Raw genomic sequence first — 18,481 nt, forward strand, 5'->3', positions numbered from 1 at the left:
GAGCTTCACCTCCCGTCACAACTGCAATAACTTGTGGATTTATTAAAAAATTACAAATTAATGATAATATATGGGCCGACGGTGGAATTAAGTGATAAGAAGCCCGGAGGCGCATCTGGAAAACAGGTTGCCCCCGATTGCGTCAAAGCAGTACATGCGCCGTACAAGCCGCGAGGAAATGATTCAATTCCACCAGACATCGATGTGACGCTCACTCTCGCTGGGCGCTTTATCCAACCCGTCCCGTTTGTTGTTGGAATGTTGGGAAGGCTGGCGGTAGACTTTATCTGGTCGCCCGGTAGGAGGTACTCAATGGCGATTTTGCGATTTCGCCAAGCAACGGTCACGGCGTTTGGCGTTTTGTGTGTGTGGTCTTGGGTAGCTCGGAAACTGGTCCATGGGGTGGCGATTGTCATCCGCGGCGAACCCATACTCGATGACGATCGCCATTGATCCTCCTACCGTAGCGGTGGCGTGCAGAGGTTCTACGGGTTTCGGTGATGTGTTGGCGAAACATGAAAAGAAATCAATTATCAAGCGTTCGCATGTGGCGGGCAGGTTTGAAGCACCCCTATTTTGGGGTGGCTTATGACAGGCCGCAAAACTTGTTGAAACTTGATCCACACGCATACACACGCCGAAAAGCGTTCGAATATAGCACCGAACGAACCGCTCGATAAGCTCAAGCTCCCGAATGAAGCTGAAACCGGTGCCATTGAGAAGGATTAAAAAAGCGTTGCTTTTTTTTCGTTTGTTTTGGGAAGATCGTCTCTCGTTGTTTATGTTCGATCGGTAGAGAAATTGATATGCACTGATCACAGTGCTGTGTTCGCTAGCAAGCAACCAGTTTGTTGGAATTCAAAATGGCGCTGTTGCTGGAAGCTCTAGAGAAATCTTCTCCAAAAACATGATCATTAAGTGGGATTACGGAATCGCGCTTAACAATCTCAACAACTCTTGTCTTCGAGGGGAGCGGTTTCAATAACACAACTCGTTGGTGGTGGTGGTGGTGGTGGTAGCGGTTAGCGATTGTTCACAGGAGCTGTTAAGCCCCGCTGTCAGAGCACCACCCGGTGGACATGCATTAATTAAAGACAAATTGATATACAATTAGCACACAGTAAAAACGTTACTAATGTAGCTATTATGCATGATTAATGCCAAACATGGCATAGCGAAAACAACTACCTTTCGTTCTCGCTAGCGATCGATCCGAGTAGTCTCACCTGGCTTCACCTGGTACCTGGCGCAACTACATATGGGCAGGTATCAAGCGATGTTTGATCGAGTGCACCCTTAACGTGATCAATTTCGAGGCCATTTGCTACCGTGGCAAATACGGGGTACAGCTTCAACAAGGGGTAAATTAAACTATTTGTTGATTTCTTAATGGAACGATTACGAAATGATCGATCACTGCAATCACACACACGCACACACATCAGTAGTTGGAATGTGGCCAAACATGTCGATTGGTGGTGGCAACAAATGTGCGACGACTTCATATCAATGAAATGAATTGAATGAAGTGTTCACAACCTCATCCTGTGATGCGATGTTGTTTGGCCCTCAGGTAGATTGAGTCGTTCCGGGGTACATTATATGGCCCAAAAGTGAGCAGATCCTTCGTACCTGTAGGTGGGCTGATTAGCGGAAGAATTTAAGTTAATTTCGGACGCTCTTCTTCCTGAAGGGCTAACGGGACCCGTGTCCCGGTTTTTTTTTTTTCAACTTGATTTGTCAGACAGCATGCTCCCATCAGCATTCGGCAGCTGGATCAGCACGAGCACGAGCAGTACGATATGCACATCCATCCATACGGATTTGTTGTCATCTTTTTTTGTACTTTGCCTCTTTCACATTCGGATCCCTTTGTTCTAAGGATGGTCGAATGCGCACGGATGACCCGAACGCATCCCAAATCCAAACCTCAAAAGCCTGAGCCTGAGATGCTGTACCTAAGAGGATTGTTTACTTTTGTAATTATGCTTTCCCCGAGCCGGGAGCGCAAATATTTTAACGAATAATGAGTGTAATGAGTATCATCATATCATGCAGTGCGCATCAACACTTTTGCTCCATGTAGGTACATCGTACGAAGTTAAGTGCCGGTCCGTGGTTTGGTTGGATGCACACGCACAACCTAAAAAAAAAAAAGAAAAAGTGGCTAATGCTGCTAATCCACATCCACAAGTAAGATCACTGCTATCGATGCGAGTTGCTGTCTTTTGTTCGAAATTTGCAAATGCATTCAGAGGGATTAGGGGCGGTCCAGGACAGCCTATGCATGGTCGCACATCCACCTGAGTGAGCACATGAGACAGGTCAAACAACCGTATGCGTGGATGAAGAAGTGGATGTAAAAGAGCAAAAGTAACGAGACGGATACATAGAGCTAGCGGTCGGGTGGTTCAAACGGGCATTGTTAGCATGATTTTTCCTGTCGGATCGATTTGGGAGGGAAAGTGCTTAAATTTAGAGCTGTAGATTTCCGCTTGGAAATGAGACATGAATTGCTAAATCTTTTTTTGTATTTTTGTGTCTTAATTGTAATAATATAAAAATATTCTACAAAATCACACCAAAGAATCTTCTTAGAAATACTCATCTTCATTAACTTCAACCCCTATTTTCAACCCTTGTTGGTCACGCCTGCCATCTAGCGGTGAGCTTTTGAAATGCAGCCACAAAGAGGAGCTTTCGGTTTTCCAATCGGTTGATGTTTCCCGAACGCTCCACTTCGCTCAGGCTACTACTTTGTTGCGATGGTAATGATTTATGATTTAATTTTCTACACACTTGCCGTTTCATAGCGCCCAAGACACCACCCATTCGAACGCCAAAAACGTCCTACATTAGGGGAAGAGAAAAATGTCCAGAAACAATCATTGCCCTTCGCCAGACCACATAATGGTCCAAAATCAGACTGTATGGTCCGGTTAACGATGCAACCATTTTGGTTCAAGCTCGATTGAATTCGATTACAATACCAGACGGGTTTTATTAGCAAACTGTCGCTCGTGTTTGGATTTAAACGAGCAGGAAAGAATCGTTATTTTGCCTCTACCGCTACCTCTACTATATTGGAAACGGATTTACTTTGAAGTGACATGTCGATGACTTTAAGAAAATCGGAAGAAATAAATTGAATTGAAGTAGTTTTACGAACTGTTTAAGATAAATACTTTCGATCGAAATCTTTGTTGCTTTACTCTGGGAACAAAATACCCGCCAAGTTACTGATAACCAAAAAAAAAACTCTACACAATCCAGTAATGGCCGGTTTCAAACACGAAACACACATCCACCAACTGAAGGTGCGGTCACCACTTCCTGTCGTAGGTTACGAGCTTTACTGCGATAGTTCACAGAACGAAACGACTATTTGCAGCTTACAAACTGATTCACAACAGTTCAACCTGTCATGCGAGGCAACAAAACATTTTCTCAGGGCTCGCGCAAGAACGAACGCACTCACGCCCTATCCGCTGTTTGTTTACCGATCATAAATGCACCGCTCGGCGAACCGCAATGGAAACTCACACACTAAACATTCCTCAGCGATCCTTTTGTGCCTTGCGACATTAGACTATTGCATCAATATTATCCATTCGCTCCAGCAATTCGTGGAAAGACACCTTCTCGTCTGATAAAAGTGCTCAGACTGTTGTAGCACGATAAAAGAAAGTAGCTCGTTTGTTGGAATTTATGGCGCATAATTTGTCCTCAGCAATTGCTTTCTTTTTCATCAAGACATATCAACACATGCGTTGAGAATATAGACTGATTTTAGTGATTTCTTCCTGACTAATGACTGAGTCTACCAGTAGGGCCTGGCCGTCCTACATGAATAAAAAAAATTACTGCATTTAATGGCTAACTGAGGAATGGTCCTTTCCTCAGCGATCTTCTTCATCATCTTGTCTATGTTTTGTCGCGTGAATATTATCTAAAAAATAGATAGCTATAGGGGGCAGCTCGGTGGTATAGACGACAGCGGCACCAGTCTTTAGACGGCAGATGCGTGGTTCTAATCCTATTCGGACCGCCCTTCCCTTAGTGAGAGGACTGACTATCCAACTACGTGGTATCGGTAAGTCTAGCAAGCCGATCGATGGCTGTAGTGACCTATAAGTGACCAGTGTACTAGTGACTGGTGTAGTGACACTCCAAATGCAAAAGAAATAGACGAGAAACCCCTTGATTTGCTTTCAATATTTTTCTCATGTTCCAATATGAGTTTCCCTTGATCGGCTAGCGATATTTTTCTAGAATATTTGTTACATGTAGGATTCGAACAAAATTGATTGTGTGGAGTAGTCAGAAGCATTAACTTTCAAACCTATACTAGTACAGTTCATTTAGTAAGGTGTAAACACTCTCATAAAATTTCTTGTACCATTAGACATTTCCATAAATCGTACCAAAAATGATAATAATGCCAGCGATCATTACTTACCGCGCATAATGCTCCATAATAAGGTAATGCACTTTATGATGTGCGGAATAACATCACAAACATTCCATCCGAAAGTGTCTGGCTCCAGGTTGGCCACTTGATTAAATGTTGTTTGTGTAATAATTTTCCCGTTCTTAATTTGGCCAAAAATGATTTTGTTTTTTTTTTGTGTGGTGTACACCACATCGCTGGCACTTTAGGCCCAATTCTCGAAAACAGTAAGCAGATACTTTACTCCTGTTTGGTCGGAAAGTTTTAAAACGCTTCCTCTTCCATCCACAAAGGAACTAATCGCAGGCTCCAGACAAAATCCCATTAAAGCTAGCTGTCTGACTGTTCCAGCCAACTCCCATAGCTTAAATTCGAGGAACGTTCGTACGATCGTCATAAAATTGTTAACTTATAGGACAACGGTAGCTACTGGGGTTTGAAATAAAAAACGACCAAAAAATTTAACAAACCCGTTTTTTCTCCCCTGTGGCATTCGGGTGGCGCCCGGTGGCGCTAACCTAATTATACCTGCTTCCGGTGCCGCCGACAGTCGCGGCACCCATTCCAAAACCACCCAGATCGAAAGCGATTCATACAGCAGCCACGTAGATGATCGTATCGATCGAATAGTGTCTCCAGAGGATCTGGAACACCGATCACCACCAGCAGAAATATGCAGCACCTGTCGGCAGCAAGAGTGACTTTCTTCTACTGCTGCTTGCCTGTCGCGGAGAACGTCACTCACCACCTCACCCCGAAAAATCCTTCCCAAATAGAAGTTGGGACAGTATTCTAAACATAAGCCACCGCCACCTTTCCACACCGTCCCACCCGTACCGATTGAAACGAAAACAAAAGGGGTACGCCGATATGTTTATCTTGCCACCGTCCCGCTGTATTCCGACCACGGTAACGGTGCGCAGCCGAAGACATCCTAAAGGTGCGGCCATGGCAGGCGCGTCAGTTCATAAAATCGTTATTTATGGAGATAAAAGTCAGCGCGATAGAATCTTCATATTTAATTTCTAAAGTGTTTTTCCCGCAAACAAATCTACCTCTGCGCCTCCTTTCACCCGAAACCGAGCGCTCAGGGATGCTCTTGACTGCACCATTTGGGATGCACTTTTCTAGCGGTGATCGCCGAGAGGCGTGTGGTATTTTTATGATTTTATTTAACTCCCCACCGTGCTGTATGTGGACCTTTCTTTCCCTCCTCCCCCTCTCTTCCTGGTGCAGGTTTGTTGCTTCGAATCAATATTTAAATTTTCACAGTAAATTGAGTCATAACACATTAGCAGCACTTCTCCCGGGCCGCATGTATCGGGCCGAACCGGTGACTGCGAGCCCTTTTCTGGACGATGTGTGCTCTGTGTTATTCGCCGGCGTCATTGCTTGGAGCGTTTTGTGTGTTTATCTTCAGGCAATTATTTAATGACTCATGGAACTCCCATGCAGTGCGCAGTATGGATAGATACTTAACGTCTTTGGAGTTTCACGCACACACGCGCTCATTGAAAAAAAGGGACGATAATTTCAATTACCTTTCTCTCATGCAGCATAGAAACTTAAATTGTGAAACACTGTATTGATAATCGAATAAATCTTTGCACAATAAACTTTACTTTCACGTACCACCTACGAAGGGCGCTCTATCAAACGCTTGTTTGCTAAAATAACTCATTAAAATTTCTCACCTCACCTTACCTTATCATCGGTTTAAAAAATCCCTTCTACTTCAATAGAAAATAATAAATTACAGTCAAGATGATGTGCGGTCTGTCTTTCGGACCGTCTTTACGCTCGTCTGCCCGGCTGTGGGTCAGCGAAGACATTCCACGCTTTTGCACGTTTGCAAACATCCATCGTCGTCACACATTCGAGACACACCCTTGACAGATGAGGATGGCACTATTTACATAACGGCATTGATGGTTGATCATTTGAAAAACTCAACAGCAGACCGAAGCAGCTAGTAAAAGAAGCTTTACGCTTAGCAAGGAATGCTCTGTAAAATTACTTTGCGATTTATGACCGGAAAACTGGAACTTCACTCAGCTATAAGGGCTTCAACTTGACAAAAGAAATCTTTTCAAAGAAGTACTTTTTTTTTGCTAATAAATTCTAGGAGGTAATAGGTGTATTACAAAGAACTATGTTTCGCAGAAAATAATTTAAATCTACTCTAGATAACTCAATGCATCCCACATTGCTTGTGTTCCACATCCAGGAATTGCGCCTTAAAAATATTGTCACAACAAAAATACTTCCCGGGATACACCATTCCTTCAGATGCTTTTGGTACTTGACTTTGCTACAAAACGATTGACGATAGGCACATCAATAAAACTGTATATCATAAAAGTACTATCTTCCTAGCTCATTTTAAGTCATGAGCATGAACAGAAATATCTGAAATATATAGTTAAAGTCTTTCTTATCCCGGATATACTTAGATTTTCTGAAAACCAAGGATAAAGAATGCAAAACGTTCCTACAAAAAATCGGTAAGGCTTCGTCAGGCTTTGTGCCGTATTAGGATGCATTGGTGCATCACTGTTGAGCGATGTAACACTTTTACTAGTCTTGGACCACCATTCGTCTCTATCAGTGTTGGTCTTTGGTCTCTAGAAGGCGCAATATTTATAGGATGTGTCTAACTCTATTCCATTTCTTTGTAAAAGGTTTAAGCCAATAGTATGAAAGAAATGCTGTGGTTATTGCGACAGAAGCGCCGTCTTCAACATGCAGAATCAGAGTTCTTATCCCATCCAGATTGTTCCCCCGTAATGAGGGATGACTATCCCACTTACTTGGTCAACAGCAAGCCTAACAAGTTTGATGGCCGATGTAACCTAGTACGTCGTTAACTCAAGAAGGAGAAGGACATGGGTTTAATTACTAGGACATATGTTCGTCACAAGGAGAACCATAAAAACCTGTCTCTTACTGCGGCATGGAGAATCCACAAACCCCGTGTATACAATATTTAAATGCAATTGCAAGAAATGGAGCTAAATTTCCGATAAAAATTCTCAACTGTGTCACAAACCTTTTTGTAATATTAGTACACACACTCAAAATCCCAAACACTACAGACAGAGCTTCTTCTATCGAACTGTCAATACTTTTTATGTATTTTTATTCCATTTTCATACCCCTACCCGGCAGCTCTCCATCGTCCGGGAAAAGCACCGCTTCAAACGACTTCTAATCCTGCCCAACCGGCTAGTCTACGCTAACCGGGAAGGAAAAACAAAGACCCATAAACGGTTATCTCAGCCGGCGCAGAAACCAGGAGTTCGACGATGCAATTAAAATTTAATGTCCCACATGATTCGAAATCGCTGCGAAATCGTAAAACCGTATAAACCCGACTCGCCTCCGGTTCCGGCGATTCCTCGGACGATTTCGTCCGCCTGGTCTCTGGAGGGATGTTCGGTGCTGGGAGGTGGGGTTTTTTTTTTGCATCTATCCATCCATCCATTCCAACCTGGGTTGTATCTTGGGTGTACTGTTGGCGTGTATTCGGTCACATGTCATCGGCCCTATTTTCAATTAAAGTTAATACGATTTTGATAGGAACGATCGGCAACCCCTCCGTTACACGGTTAAGGCCGGCCGGTGGTCGATTCAAAGCAACGAACCATTTTTATGATGATTCCTGCCGTTGCACATCCCGCCGCCTTTCCTGCCTTCCTTCCATCATGTGTTCCATTTTGTTTTGATTTGTTTAAGAGAAGAGTCACGTTAACGGCGTCACGGTTCGTGTGTGCGTGTGTGAATACCGTACGTAGGTTGAGTTTTCCACAGGAAAAGCGCAATCGTCAGCTCAAATTGGCCCAAGCGTTTATTACAACTACGGTCGTATCATGCAGTGAAGGGTGACGTTTTGCTGACAGCAAACGGCGCGCTGCGATGGGTAAGAACGGCTTATTCGAGCGGCCTTACTACAGGGATTGATTCGTCAAGAAAAAGGTTCGCGTGTCATACATGCGGTGATGTTAACAGTGTATCGAATGCATCCAATAATGACTTCAATGTCTTACTTATTTTCCCACGGATAAGTTTAATAACGTACGACCTTAGACGACCATAGCCCAACGGGGAAAAAAGATGCTACATTCCAACTTGTGCTAGCACCCAGTTCCCAAAACCCCGAAAATGTGTTAAAAGCACCTCATCAGCACATCCCACGCTAGGCGAGCTAGATGGTAGAAATAGGTAGGACACGCCATCCAATACCAACCAAAAAAAAAAAAAAAAATCTACGATCACCTAAACCGAAGGGAACAAACAAAACCATTATTTCGTCGTCGAACTCGTCGCTGTATCGTTTTGTCTCTATTTTCCCGATAAGGTAAACAGGTAATTTGCCTTCGGAACTTTGTTTTGGGACGGCTTTACCATACCACGGAGCCTTTCCGGTTGTTTGCTGTTGTCTGATGGGGCAAAAGTGCATCCGCACGTGACAGTGTCCAAAGCTTCCAAAACCAATGGGCCAATGTGCACATCTTTTAACGTTTTGTGATGCAATGCGTAAAGATGGGGGGAGGGTAAAGAAAGGGAAACCACGGTGGTCACGCACTGGACTTACATACACATACACGCACACGCACGCATCATCGAGGTCCGCGCTAATGATGCGATCGGACCGTGCTCAGACGACGCTGAACTGCGGTTCGAAGTTGTTGAACGTGTGCCTCAGTTCGTGAAGTTAGTTCCGTTCCGAAAAAAGTGTCACTGGAACTTTATAACGTGTTCGCCTCCCCCCCCCCCCCCCTCCAAGGAGGACATCCGCGCGATCGTTCCGGCGTGAATACAGCCAAGCGGAAGATAAATTTCCCATACAACATCGGTTGAAGCAGCGACACCCAGCGCGACAGTGTGAGCGAAAAGGAAGCCGACGAACCGAATCCGAATGCCGAAGGATTTGCGGCCCAGTGGATTCGTGCGTTGGTTTGGTCAGCCGGTACGCAGCTGTGTTTAGTGTGTTGTTTTCGTTCATCTTCGCACGAGATTCCCCTGCTTGGTGGTCGACGCCGAATGGAAAACCGAACCACCGGCAATCGAGCAACGAGACGGCGCCATTAGCAAGCCATCGACCAAGAACAACCACCGACACCGCGAAGCGAATAGCGAGCGTGTACGGTCGGGTGTCGTCATACGAGACAGCGGAAAATGTGTGCGAAATACCACAGTCGATCTACGAGCGACACCGACAGAGGATGCAAAACTGATGTGTGTGATGTGGGGCCCTATCTGCTTTGAGCCCGTGATCCAGTCAGGAAAGAATAGTGGCGAGTTTTTTTCCGAAAAAAATTACTCAACTTTGCAAAAAAGTTTTCGTGACCCTAGGCGGCTGAAATTGTGGCAATCGAATGTTCGAATTTGAACTGCAGCTTTCCAACCCAGGACCGGACCAGGCATGAGCATGGACGGCCATCAGCGACAGCGCCGCTGGTACCGTGAAGGTGAAGCCATCGTTCCCGCGCTGACAGTTGCTCGTTAGTCGGTGTTAGTGTGTGGCACGGTGTGGATTGGTTTTCGCTGCCGTCGAAAAGTGATCGTGCTGTAAGGATTCCACGGTGCCTGAAGACATTGAGCTGTAGCGCGCGAAACAATCGCATCATTGTGCGCCGATCGTGGTGAAAGGTGATGGCCGTTGGCCGGCCTTAGTGGACATCCAGAAAGGGGTTTTTCGTTGGGGTGCCTCGTGTTGGGTTTTGTGTGATTGTGAGGCTCGATGGCAAAGGGCCGGGCAGACTCAGTGGGGATGCCGGAGCCATTGGGTAGTGGGGGTGGCCAGTGCCAGAGCAGCGCTGTCGGTCGCTGTCGGTCCGATGGGTCCTTTCAGCAGAAGAATATATTCGCCAGTTTGCTCATACTGAGCGCGATTTGTTGCTTCATCGAATGTAACGATGTCATCTCGTCGAAAGGGTGAGTGCAAATGTTTAAAAAGCCTCTTTATATTTATTTGCTCTTTAGTGTGATTTGAATATTATTTTGAAAATGTTTCTTGAAGTGATTTTACAACTAGGGTGAACATTAAATTCAAATAGCTTTTACTAACTCGAACATGAAATATTCGATTAATAATTTGATTACTAATCTCAATTGTTATCTCAAACCAAAACGGAAATTATTTTAGCAAAAAGCTTGAAATATGAACCATCTTCTTCTTCTTCCTCTTCTTCTTCTTCATTTTTTTTTAATGCGGCTTGAAGTATAAACATAAATCGACATTTAATTTCAAAATACGTTTTGTTCTTAGAAACCACTGGAATAAATAAAACACTTTTAGATGCATTTTATAATCTTGCTTAAAATAAATTTAATGCAATTTCGAGCAAACTGTACCTCACGAATGGCACTTAGATTCAATGTACATGTGTATAAGATTAATTTCAAGTATTTAAATTAATTTAAGTTTAACAGGTCAGGTCATCAATTATGAATAAAACAGAACCAACTTCATATTATATAAAACGAACCGCTGAAGGATTCGTAATTGATTATTATCAACAATTTGACTAAATTTTTGAATATATGGTAATAAAATTAATAAAAATTTTGTAATTTGTATATGATTAAAGCAAACAAGCAGTTATTTTAACTTCAACTGAACATCATAAATTTAGGTGCTTATTCCATACAAATAGAAAAACCTAATTTTTCTATCACTTTTTTTTATTATGTATCGCTCTAAGATGACGGCTCTTTGCCGTATGGTCAACACAGCATGTGTTGACAAATTACAAAATCCTTGGAATTACAAAAAACTCCCTGGATTTTGCCTTATCCCGTTCGTATTCGGTTGTCGCAAAGAAATTTGTTAAATTTAAATCATTTATTTATTTACAATTAATTATTACGGTACAATGCCGTACTGTCAACGCCGCTTGTGCTGACTAACTTGTATACATATAATGATAACGCATTATCTCCTTATTCTTTGCCTTATCCTGGGCATACTCAGTTAAATTTGAGTTATAAAGCGACCAATTTTTGCTCAAGAAATATTCGTCCATAATTAGTAAAAATTCTAGAATGATTTTGCCTATGATTATTGAGTAAATTAATCAACATTCAAAGAAGATGTACTCATCCACCGTGCTGCTGTATTCAACCACTGTGGCACAATGTACCAACGCCAAAGCACTACTCATTTACATTGCTCGCTCAACCAATTATTCACCTGCCGCTGCCGAGCAGTTGTTTCGCTGAAAGTCAATAATCTTAACAACTGTATTTACGGCCTGACGCACCCGAAAAACGGCTTACCCGATACCCAGCACACCGTGCACCGTGATCTATCTCAACAGGCTTGTCAAATATTTACCACTTACGGCATTTCTCCCACGATCGATTGCTTCGGATTTCGATGCTCGCCGATGGATTGGCAACCGTCTCACGCTTCCTCGCACCTCATTTAATGCTCAAGCCGGATATCCGAAATCCTGCTAAATAAACTTGCCTAACCGTTGTGTGGCAGGATGGCCGTGCGTGGCTGCGAAAGGCACGATGCGAGGCAACGACAGGAAAGGACAGAATTAATTTACATCGATATCGGTTTGCAAATTTTCCCCACATCAATTATTATAATTGACCAACAGCCAAACGCATGCTTTGCCTCATTTCGTTTCCACAAGCTGGTTGCTCCTCGCCATGTTTTCCAGCCCCCCAATCCCGGGCTGAATAGGAAGCATATGATACACTGGCCAGGTTCGCTCCGATTCGTCGTAATTCGCAGGGAAGTCTAGAAAAAAAGGAAATCAAACTCAAACCAGAGTCAACGTTCGAAAAAAAAACACATACACACACACACACAACAACCTGCATGCTCCATTTACATTTGTAGCGCTGCACGTACCGATGAGCAGCATTCCGAAGATACTTAAGTCCTCGAAATGAGCGATAACGTGAAATCGAATTAAAATTTATAGACATTTCCTTCTGCGTGATGGCAATGTTTGACTTTCCCACATCGCGCCAACAGATCGTCCCCGGGCGGTGTGGATTACTCCGGCGGAGACACTGGAGAAGGGTTGCTGTATTCAAAGCGAATAAAATAGCATCCAACATACACCAATCCGATGGAATGCATACGGATCATCAAAAATTTATCCATTCCCACCCACTCCCCCAGCAAATGCACACACATACACACACACAAAGAAAATAAAAGTGACATCGATGATCGTTCTGTGGCCATGGGTTTTGCAACTTCGATGACATTGGAGGTGGCATGATTTGTGATGATGAGTACATCAATCAGTTCGGCGATACAATCAGATTGTTGTTGTGATACTCTACTTTTTTGTGTTTAAACAATAGCAAACCCCCGATCAACATGCTACCTCGAAGGCAACATACTGACCGGCTGGGCGGTGGAGTATGTGTGTGTACATTGTAGGCACAGGACGAGTTACCTGAAATGGTAAACTATTTTCCAACCAAATACCACCCATTTTCATCCCTTTTGCGAATCTTCCCAGTGGCTATCACCAAATATTTTAATTAATTTATGAATATTTCATACAGCAATGTCAACGATTCGAGTGCGAGGCAATCGAAAAAAAAATTGTTTCACTCTCGGTATTGATGTGCACATAGTTTCGATTTCTGTTTGTTTACTCCATTGTTTCAATTCAACCCAGCAGAGAAACAGATGGTGAATAAAATAGGGGAGAGTTTATGCATTAAACAAAGCCATTGAACGATAGGTTTATTTGCAGTAAGTTGGTTTATTGGCGTAGTAAAGTGTTGCAGCATGAAACATATTGTAGCGCCTTAAGATAGGCAATGGCGTTTTGCACCGCGGATGAACTGTTTGCTAGTAGTGGATGAACTGCAGTTTACACGTATCGATAAAATAAGCTTTGGCAATAATTCTTTTTTGATGAATTTTTAAAAATAATTATTACATATTTTTCAAATCAGCAATGAGACTTAACTGGATAAATATTTTTCCTAATACTGTCTCGAATTCCGAACGCTTTAAATTCACATGCCACACTTAACCGTCCTTTTCCCTTCTAATTGCGTCTAGTTTGTTCAGTTAAGTCGAGTCGCTCCCTTCTATTTTTTTTGTGGGTGCATTCTTCACGGTACATTCCACAAAAATGTTTCAAACCGTACGTTGAATTGATTCCTTTTACGACTTTTGTCTGCAGTACTTTCCCGAATACTACATCCTATGGATGCTTCGGCAAACCTCTCCCACCGGTAGTTGATGATGGTCCCCTAACATAATGGTTGAATGGTGCGGAAAATCTACTCAACAAGTGGCCCCTATTCGGCAGACGGCAGTGCTCCATTTAGCGGTCTGTTGAGTGGGGTAGAAGGTTTAGAATTGTGTCTTTCAGCGGGTTGTGTTTGAAATTACCGTCTGTACTGAGTTTGAGTGCTTGTCTGAGGATTCTAACGGCCAACCTTACCTTTCTACAACACGATCTGTACGACAAATCTAAGTAAAAATGGTTAAAAATACAAATCTTGCCCCCTCCGCTTAACAACTGTTCAGATCTCGATCCACAGTCACGTGTCCCGCGGCTCAGATGGGTATCCTTCGCTTTTTAACGTTAACGATTCTTTGTTAAACAGACGACGACGGCTTTAACCGTGGTGGCGGTTTTACCGCGATATGAAAACATCTTTTTCCGCGAAGTTTCCGGTTGCACATGTTGCATCGTGTCGCGAGCACGATGTCGAATGAATGGTGGTCGTTGGTTTTTGTCTTGATCGTTTCCCCCACCAACCGGTGCAGTTGAAGTCAATTTCCTTATGAAAATATCTATTATAACGTCTGTAGAAATTTCCAGCTACTCATCAACCCATTCCCTGTCCCTAGCTACCCAACCTTGTGCGTGTGTGTGTGTTTTTCATTAATTTTATGCTACTCCATTGCATCTTCGATGTTAAATGCCACCAATGAGAGGGTTTTTAGCGGAAAATGACACTCAGTAAACATGGGTCACCTTCGTACTTCACCCCTCAATCACCTCACCCTTTCGTTACTTATGGAAATTGCAGGCATGAAGCTGCTTACACATACACACACACACACACTTGTGCTTAAGTAGCTTTGGGGATTTTTTGTGGCAAACCGAAGGGCTCTTGCTGCTGATGTAGGATGGGTGTTCGCTGGTACACTGGTTGGATAATGTTCGCTAAATGACTGCAATATCTGACATGCTTAACGGAATCTCCCCGTCTTAAGCAGGCCACGGTTTGTTGGGACGCCTTTAGGCTTGCCGATTCAAAGACAAATAGTACGTTGTTTTGCTGTGACTGAAGCTTGCGACAGTAACAGCAAGAGAGTATATTGATTTCAGTTTGCATTGGTGCTTGATCACTTGAAGACGTTTGCTTGCCCCACTCAGGCTAATTAATTCGTTGCTAAATATTGTGACGAATCACTTCTTACCGTGGCCAAGTGAAACGGATTGCCCACCACGAGTTTTAATTTCTGTAGTAACGTAATGCTTGGAATTAACGTGACAAAAGTATTCTTAAAGCCTAGGAACTGTCCAATGTTCATGTTATTTTATATTATCTTTATTATAATCGATCCCATACAAATCACTCGGTCATAAACATTTAGCAGCACTTTAGCAGCAGGTGGCAGATTCGCGTGGCAGAGGTGATAACGGCACCTGTCTTCACATGAAAGGACGGTAGTTGAATATTCAGGAAGACAAATGCTTCGGATTACCAAGAGAAATTTCAACAGCTAAAAGCAAAAATATATTAATTGTTGTTATCAAAATTGGAGTACAAATCCGAATTATGGCTTTATAAGGGCTGCAATGCTCGACTTATTTACTGAAGTCTATTTATTTATTATTCTATATATTCGTGCACAGAATGAAAACACGTGAATAATTACCTAAAAATTCAAATTGAAACAAACACGCGCCATGGAACCATTAGCTCTATAACTCTTGGTTTCATGTGTATAGAGAATTGCATACATTGTTGGTAGTACTGTACTGCGGATTGCATACCACACAAAACTCGAGATTCGAATCGACTTACGATCGTATGCAACTTGTATGAAACTATTATGCCTGACCGTATGCAACTTTCAATACAAGCGTGCAGAATTGTTCAGTAATTTTGAATCGATTCCAACAAATTTGAATAAAGAAAAATAAATTTTACTAATGAACCTATCTGTTTGCTTTATTTATCTCTTCCAGGGACACTCCTTCAATATCAGCAAAAAATACAGTAATGGCCGTATTCAGTCCAATGGTCAAATCACCCGGGCCGTGCAAGTTTCTGTCCGGTACACGCAAACAGAACCATCAGTGCCGGCGTGATATCGGACTTCCAGAAGCAATCAAGGAAGCACGCCGACTAGCCGTTACGCACTGTGAGGAACAGTTTCGATACGACCGGTGGAACTGTTCGATAGAAACGAGAGGCAAGCGTAATATTTTCAAAAAGGTAGCATTCACATCATTCTACACAAATAGCTGAAAACTTCTTAGAAAAAACGTTTTTTTCTTTTCCTATCATTTCGGCAGGTGTATCGTGAAACGGCTTTTGTGCACGCACTCACTGCTGCCGCGATTACACACGCAGTTGCACGTGCGTGCGCCGAAGGAAGAATGACCAAATGCCAGTGTGCTTCCGAGCGAAAACCCGAGGCTACGAGACTTGCCTTTCGATGGGGTGGCTGCAGCGACAATCTAAAGCACGGTAAACGAGTCGCGCGAAACTTTCTCGAGCTGCAGCCGCGAAATAGTGATCCCGTCACTGAAATGCTACGACACGATAGTGAGGTAAGTGTTGAATTGTTGGAAGCGCAAATACAATTCCAAATAAAATCATGTGATCGCTTGTGATGCAGGTTGGCATAAGTGCAATTACTAGTGCAATGACGGATCGTTGCAAATGCCACGGCGTGTCGGGATCCTGCTCGATGAAAACTTGCTGGAGAAGGCTAGGCGATTTTAACACGACTGCTGCACTGCTGAGGACGAAATATCATCTTGCCATACGGAAGATTCCTGTTAACAATAAAACATCTCGCCGATCAGCTTCGCGAGATTACCGCCCAAGGGTAAGGCTTGCATTTCTCCTAAAAGAAACATAGAGAAAACATTTAAAAACGATCGTCGCTTACAGGAAACGATCTACGATCAGCTGTACTACTTCGAAACCTCACCCACGTTCTGCTCGGTGACACGTGGCCGACGCTGTCTGCATCCGGACAACTGTGCGACACTCTGCTGCGGACGCGGATACACCACCAAGGTCATCAAGACGCTCGAAAAGTGTCGTTGCCGGTTTACGAACGGCCGCTGCTGCCAAGTGGTGTGCGATTACTGTGAAAAGTACGAGGATCGATATTACTGTAAATAATAGTTTCATCGCAGCATCTGCCCTACTGTAACGAAGGCAAACACACATTTATTTATTTCGCATTCACCGTAGTTTGTAAGCAATCGCACCACATTATAAGCAAAAGTGGACAGAAGAAATCGCTTCCCATCACTGGAGCGGCAAAAGCACATGCTCGTACTCACAGACATCTTAATGTTAGAGATTATTTGCAAAGAACAAACAACGATTTACATAGTCAGCCCGTTGCTTCGTGTACATTTGAGCTGCAAACGTTGGTGAGCAACACTAATCGGGGCAGCAGGATTAGTCTGCTCGCTACGTTTTTCATAGGCTTTTTTCACTACGTTCTCTGGTGGCCATCAACAGAAAATTTTCTAGTTCGTGTATCTTTATCGGAATGTCAACGCTACCACTACTACCCTAGTAACCATTAAATCATAGTCGATGTCAATCGTGTTTGTAACACTAGTAGGTTCTTCCCGTGGAACGGTAGTGCAAGTGGAAAGTCCTTAAAATATCGTGTTTTTAATAGTATAGTAGCTTATTCCCGTGGAATGGTAGCGCATGTGGAAAGCTTACTCTAAAATAGCATCCAAACGCTAACATACAAGCTAGGCTAGTTTTACAAACCTTATTCTCTCTTGCCCTTAAACTGAGGCATACATTATACAAATAAATCTAAAATAGTAGTAGAATACAATCATTCTTTCAAATGATAACGTGTTTATTTTTCCAGTTTTATTTTCCCGCAAACTTTCCGGCCTGGATACCACGTCTTCTAATAACCTATAAATTCTTATAGGACCCGTCGGTTCAGCATTGTTTTCGAAGAGTCCTTGCAATGGTCCGTCCTTCTGATATAGTAGTCAAAAACGCCTCATATTTGAAGAAGGAGGACATTCAAGAGACTTTCTCAATCAAGTGATCTCCTTGTCGAAGGGGCGCCTGGTGCGGATCATAAAGGATCTTTCTCTAAGCAGCCTGTGCGCTCCTGGAGCTTGGAGCATTTAGAGATCTCGCACTCCCTCATTATTAAAAGAAATCTAGAACTTTCGTTAAGGTTCTACTGTATCATTTGCTCCGCAAAACGCGAGAGACACAAAGAGGAATGAACAGCATTCTTCCGCATGGGGCTTATCCATTATATTCCTTTGCTCCACCAAGAAGAGAAGCATGGTTTATGCTCCTGCTTTATGTTCCAATATGCTTTTCATTGAGTGAGAGGCTATTTTATTCTATCGATTTGGAAGGTTCACAACTAGTCAATGGCTCTCACAGCATAACACGTTTACTAGTGTCTTGGCCCCAATGCATTTTTCCATCAAACCAAGATTGGCACCCAAGTTACACTTTGTTGTGAGTCGCGTTCAAAAGTGATTCACATTTTTCAACCTGATTGTGCTTGCATCAAGTTGAATTGGATGACGCTAAGGGATCAAGTTAGGATGCCAGCACTGAAAATACATGGGCGGGCTTGATAAGTGGACTCCACCACCCACCTACCATGAAAAACTCCAAAATGTATGCAATGCGCAGCTCATTTCGCCCAGGATGAAGTGTGAATTCAGTGTGTTAATTTTTTTTTGATTAATTAGTATAAAATATAGCTAGAATTTAAATTTAGATCCCTTTTCTTACCCTTACGAGCTCTAGTTTTTAACCTCAGGATGCTACTAT

General features: G+C 43.1%; 1 protein-coding gene across 1 annotated transcript; it reads left to right on the forward strand.

Annotated features, from left to right (window-relative positions):
- Nucleotides 1-10,193: 10,193 nt before the first annotated feature.
- LOC126564854 (protein Wnt-4) lies at nt 10,194-16,832 on the forward strand. Its single transcript, XM_050221975.1, has 5 exons — nt 10,194-10,387; nt 15,652-15,901; nt 15,982-16,239; nt 16,308-16,520; nt 16,586-16,832. The coding sequence occupies exons 1-5, from the start codon at nt 10,194-10,196 to the stop codon at nt 16,820-16,822; spliced, it is 1,152 nt and encodes a 383-aa protein (XP_050077932.1). The 3' UTR covers nt 16,823-16,832.
- The last annotated feature ends 1,649 nt before the right edge of the window (nt 16,833-18,481 follow it).

This window comes from Anopheles maculipalpis, chromosome 3RL, assembly GCF_943734695.1.
Source record: "Anopheles maculipalpis chromosome 3RL, idAnoMacuDA_375_x, whole genome shotgun sequence".
In the NCBI taxonomy this organism is placed as follows: Eukaryota; Metazoa; Arthropoda; class Insecta; order Diptera; family Culicidae; genus Anopheles; species Anopheles maculipalpis.

What these genes read in the sequence shown, in the direction of transcription:
- LOC126564854 (XM_050221975.1), top strand. Translation starts at nt 10,194, where the DNA reads ATGGCAAAGGGCCGGGCAGACTCAGTGGGGATGCCGGAGCCATTGGGT. An exon ending in GATGTCATCTCGTCGAAAGG is followed by an intron (nt 10,388 to 15,651) that starts GTGAGTGCAAAT and finishes TATCTCTTCCAG; the next exon opens with GGACACTCCTTCAATATCAG. An exon ending in TGCTACGACACGATAGTGAG is followed by an intron (nt 16,240 to 16,307) that starts GTAAGTGTTGAA and finishes CTTGTGATGCAG; the next exon opens with GTTGGCATAAGTGCAATTAC.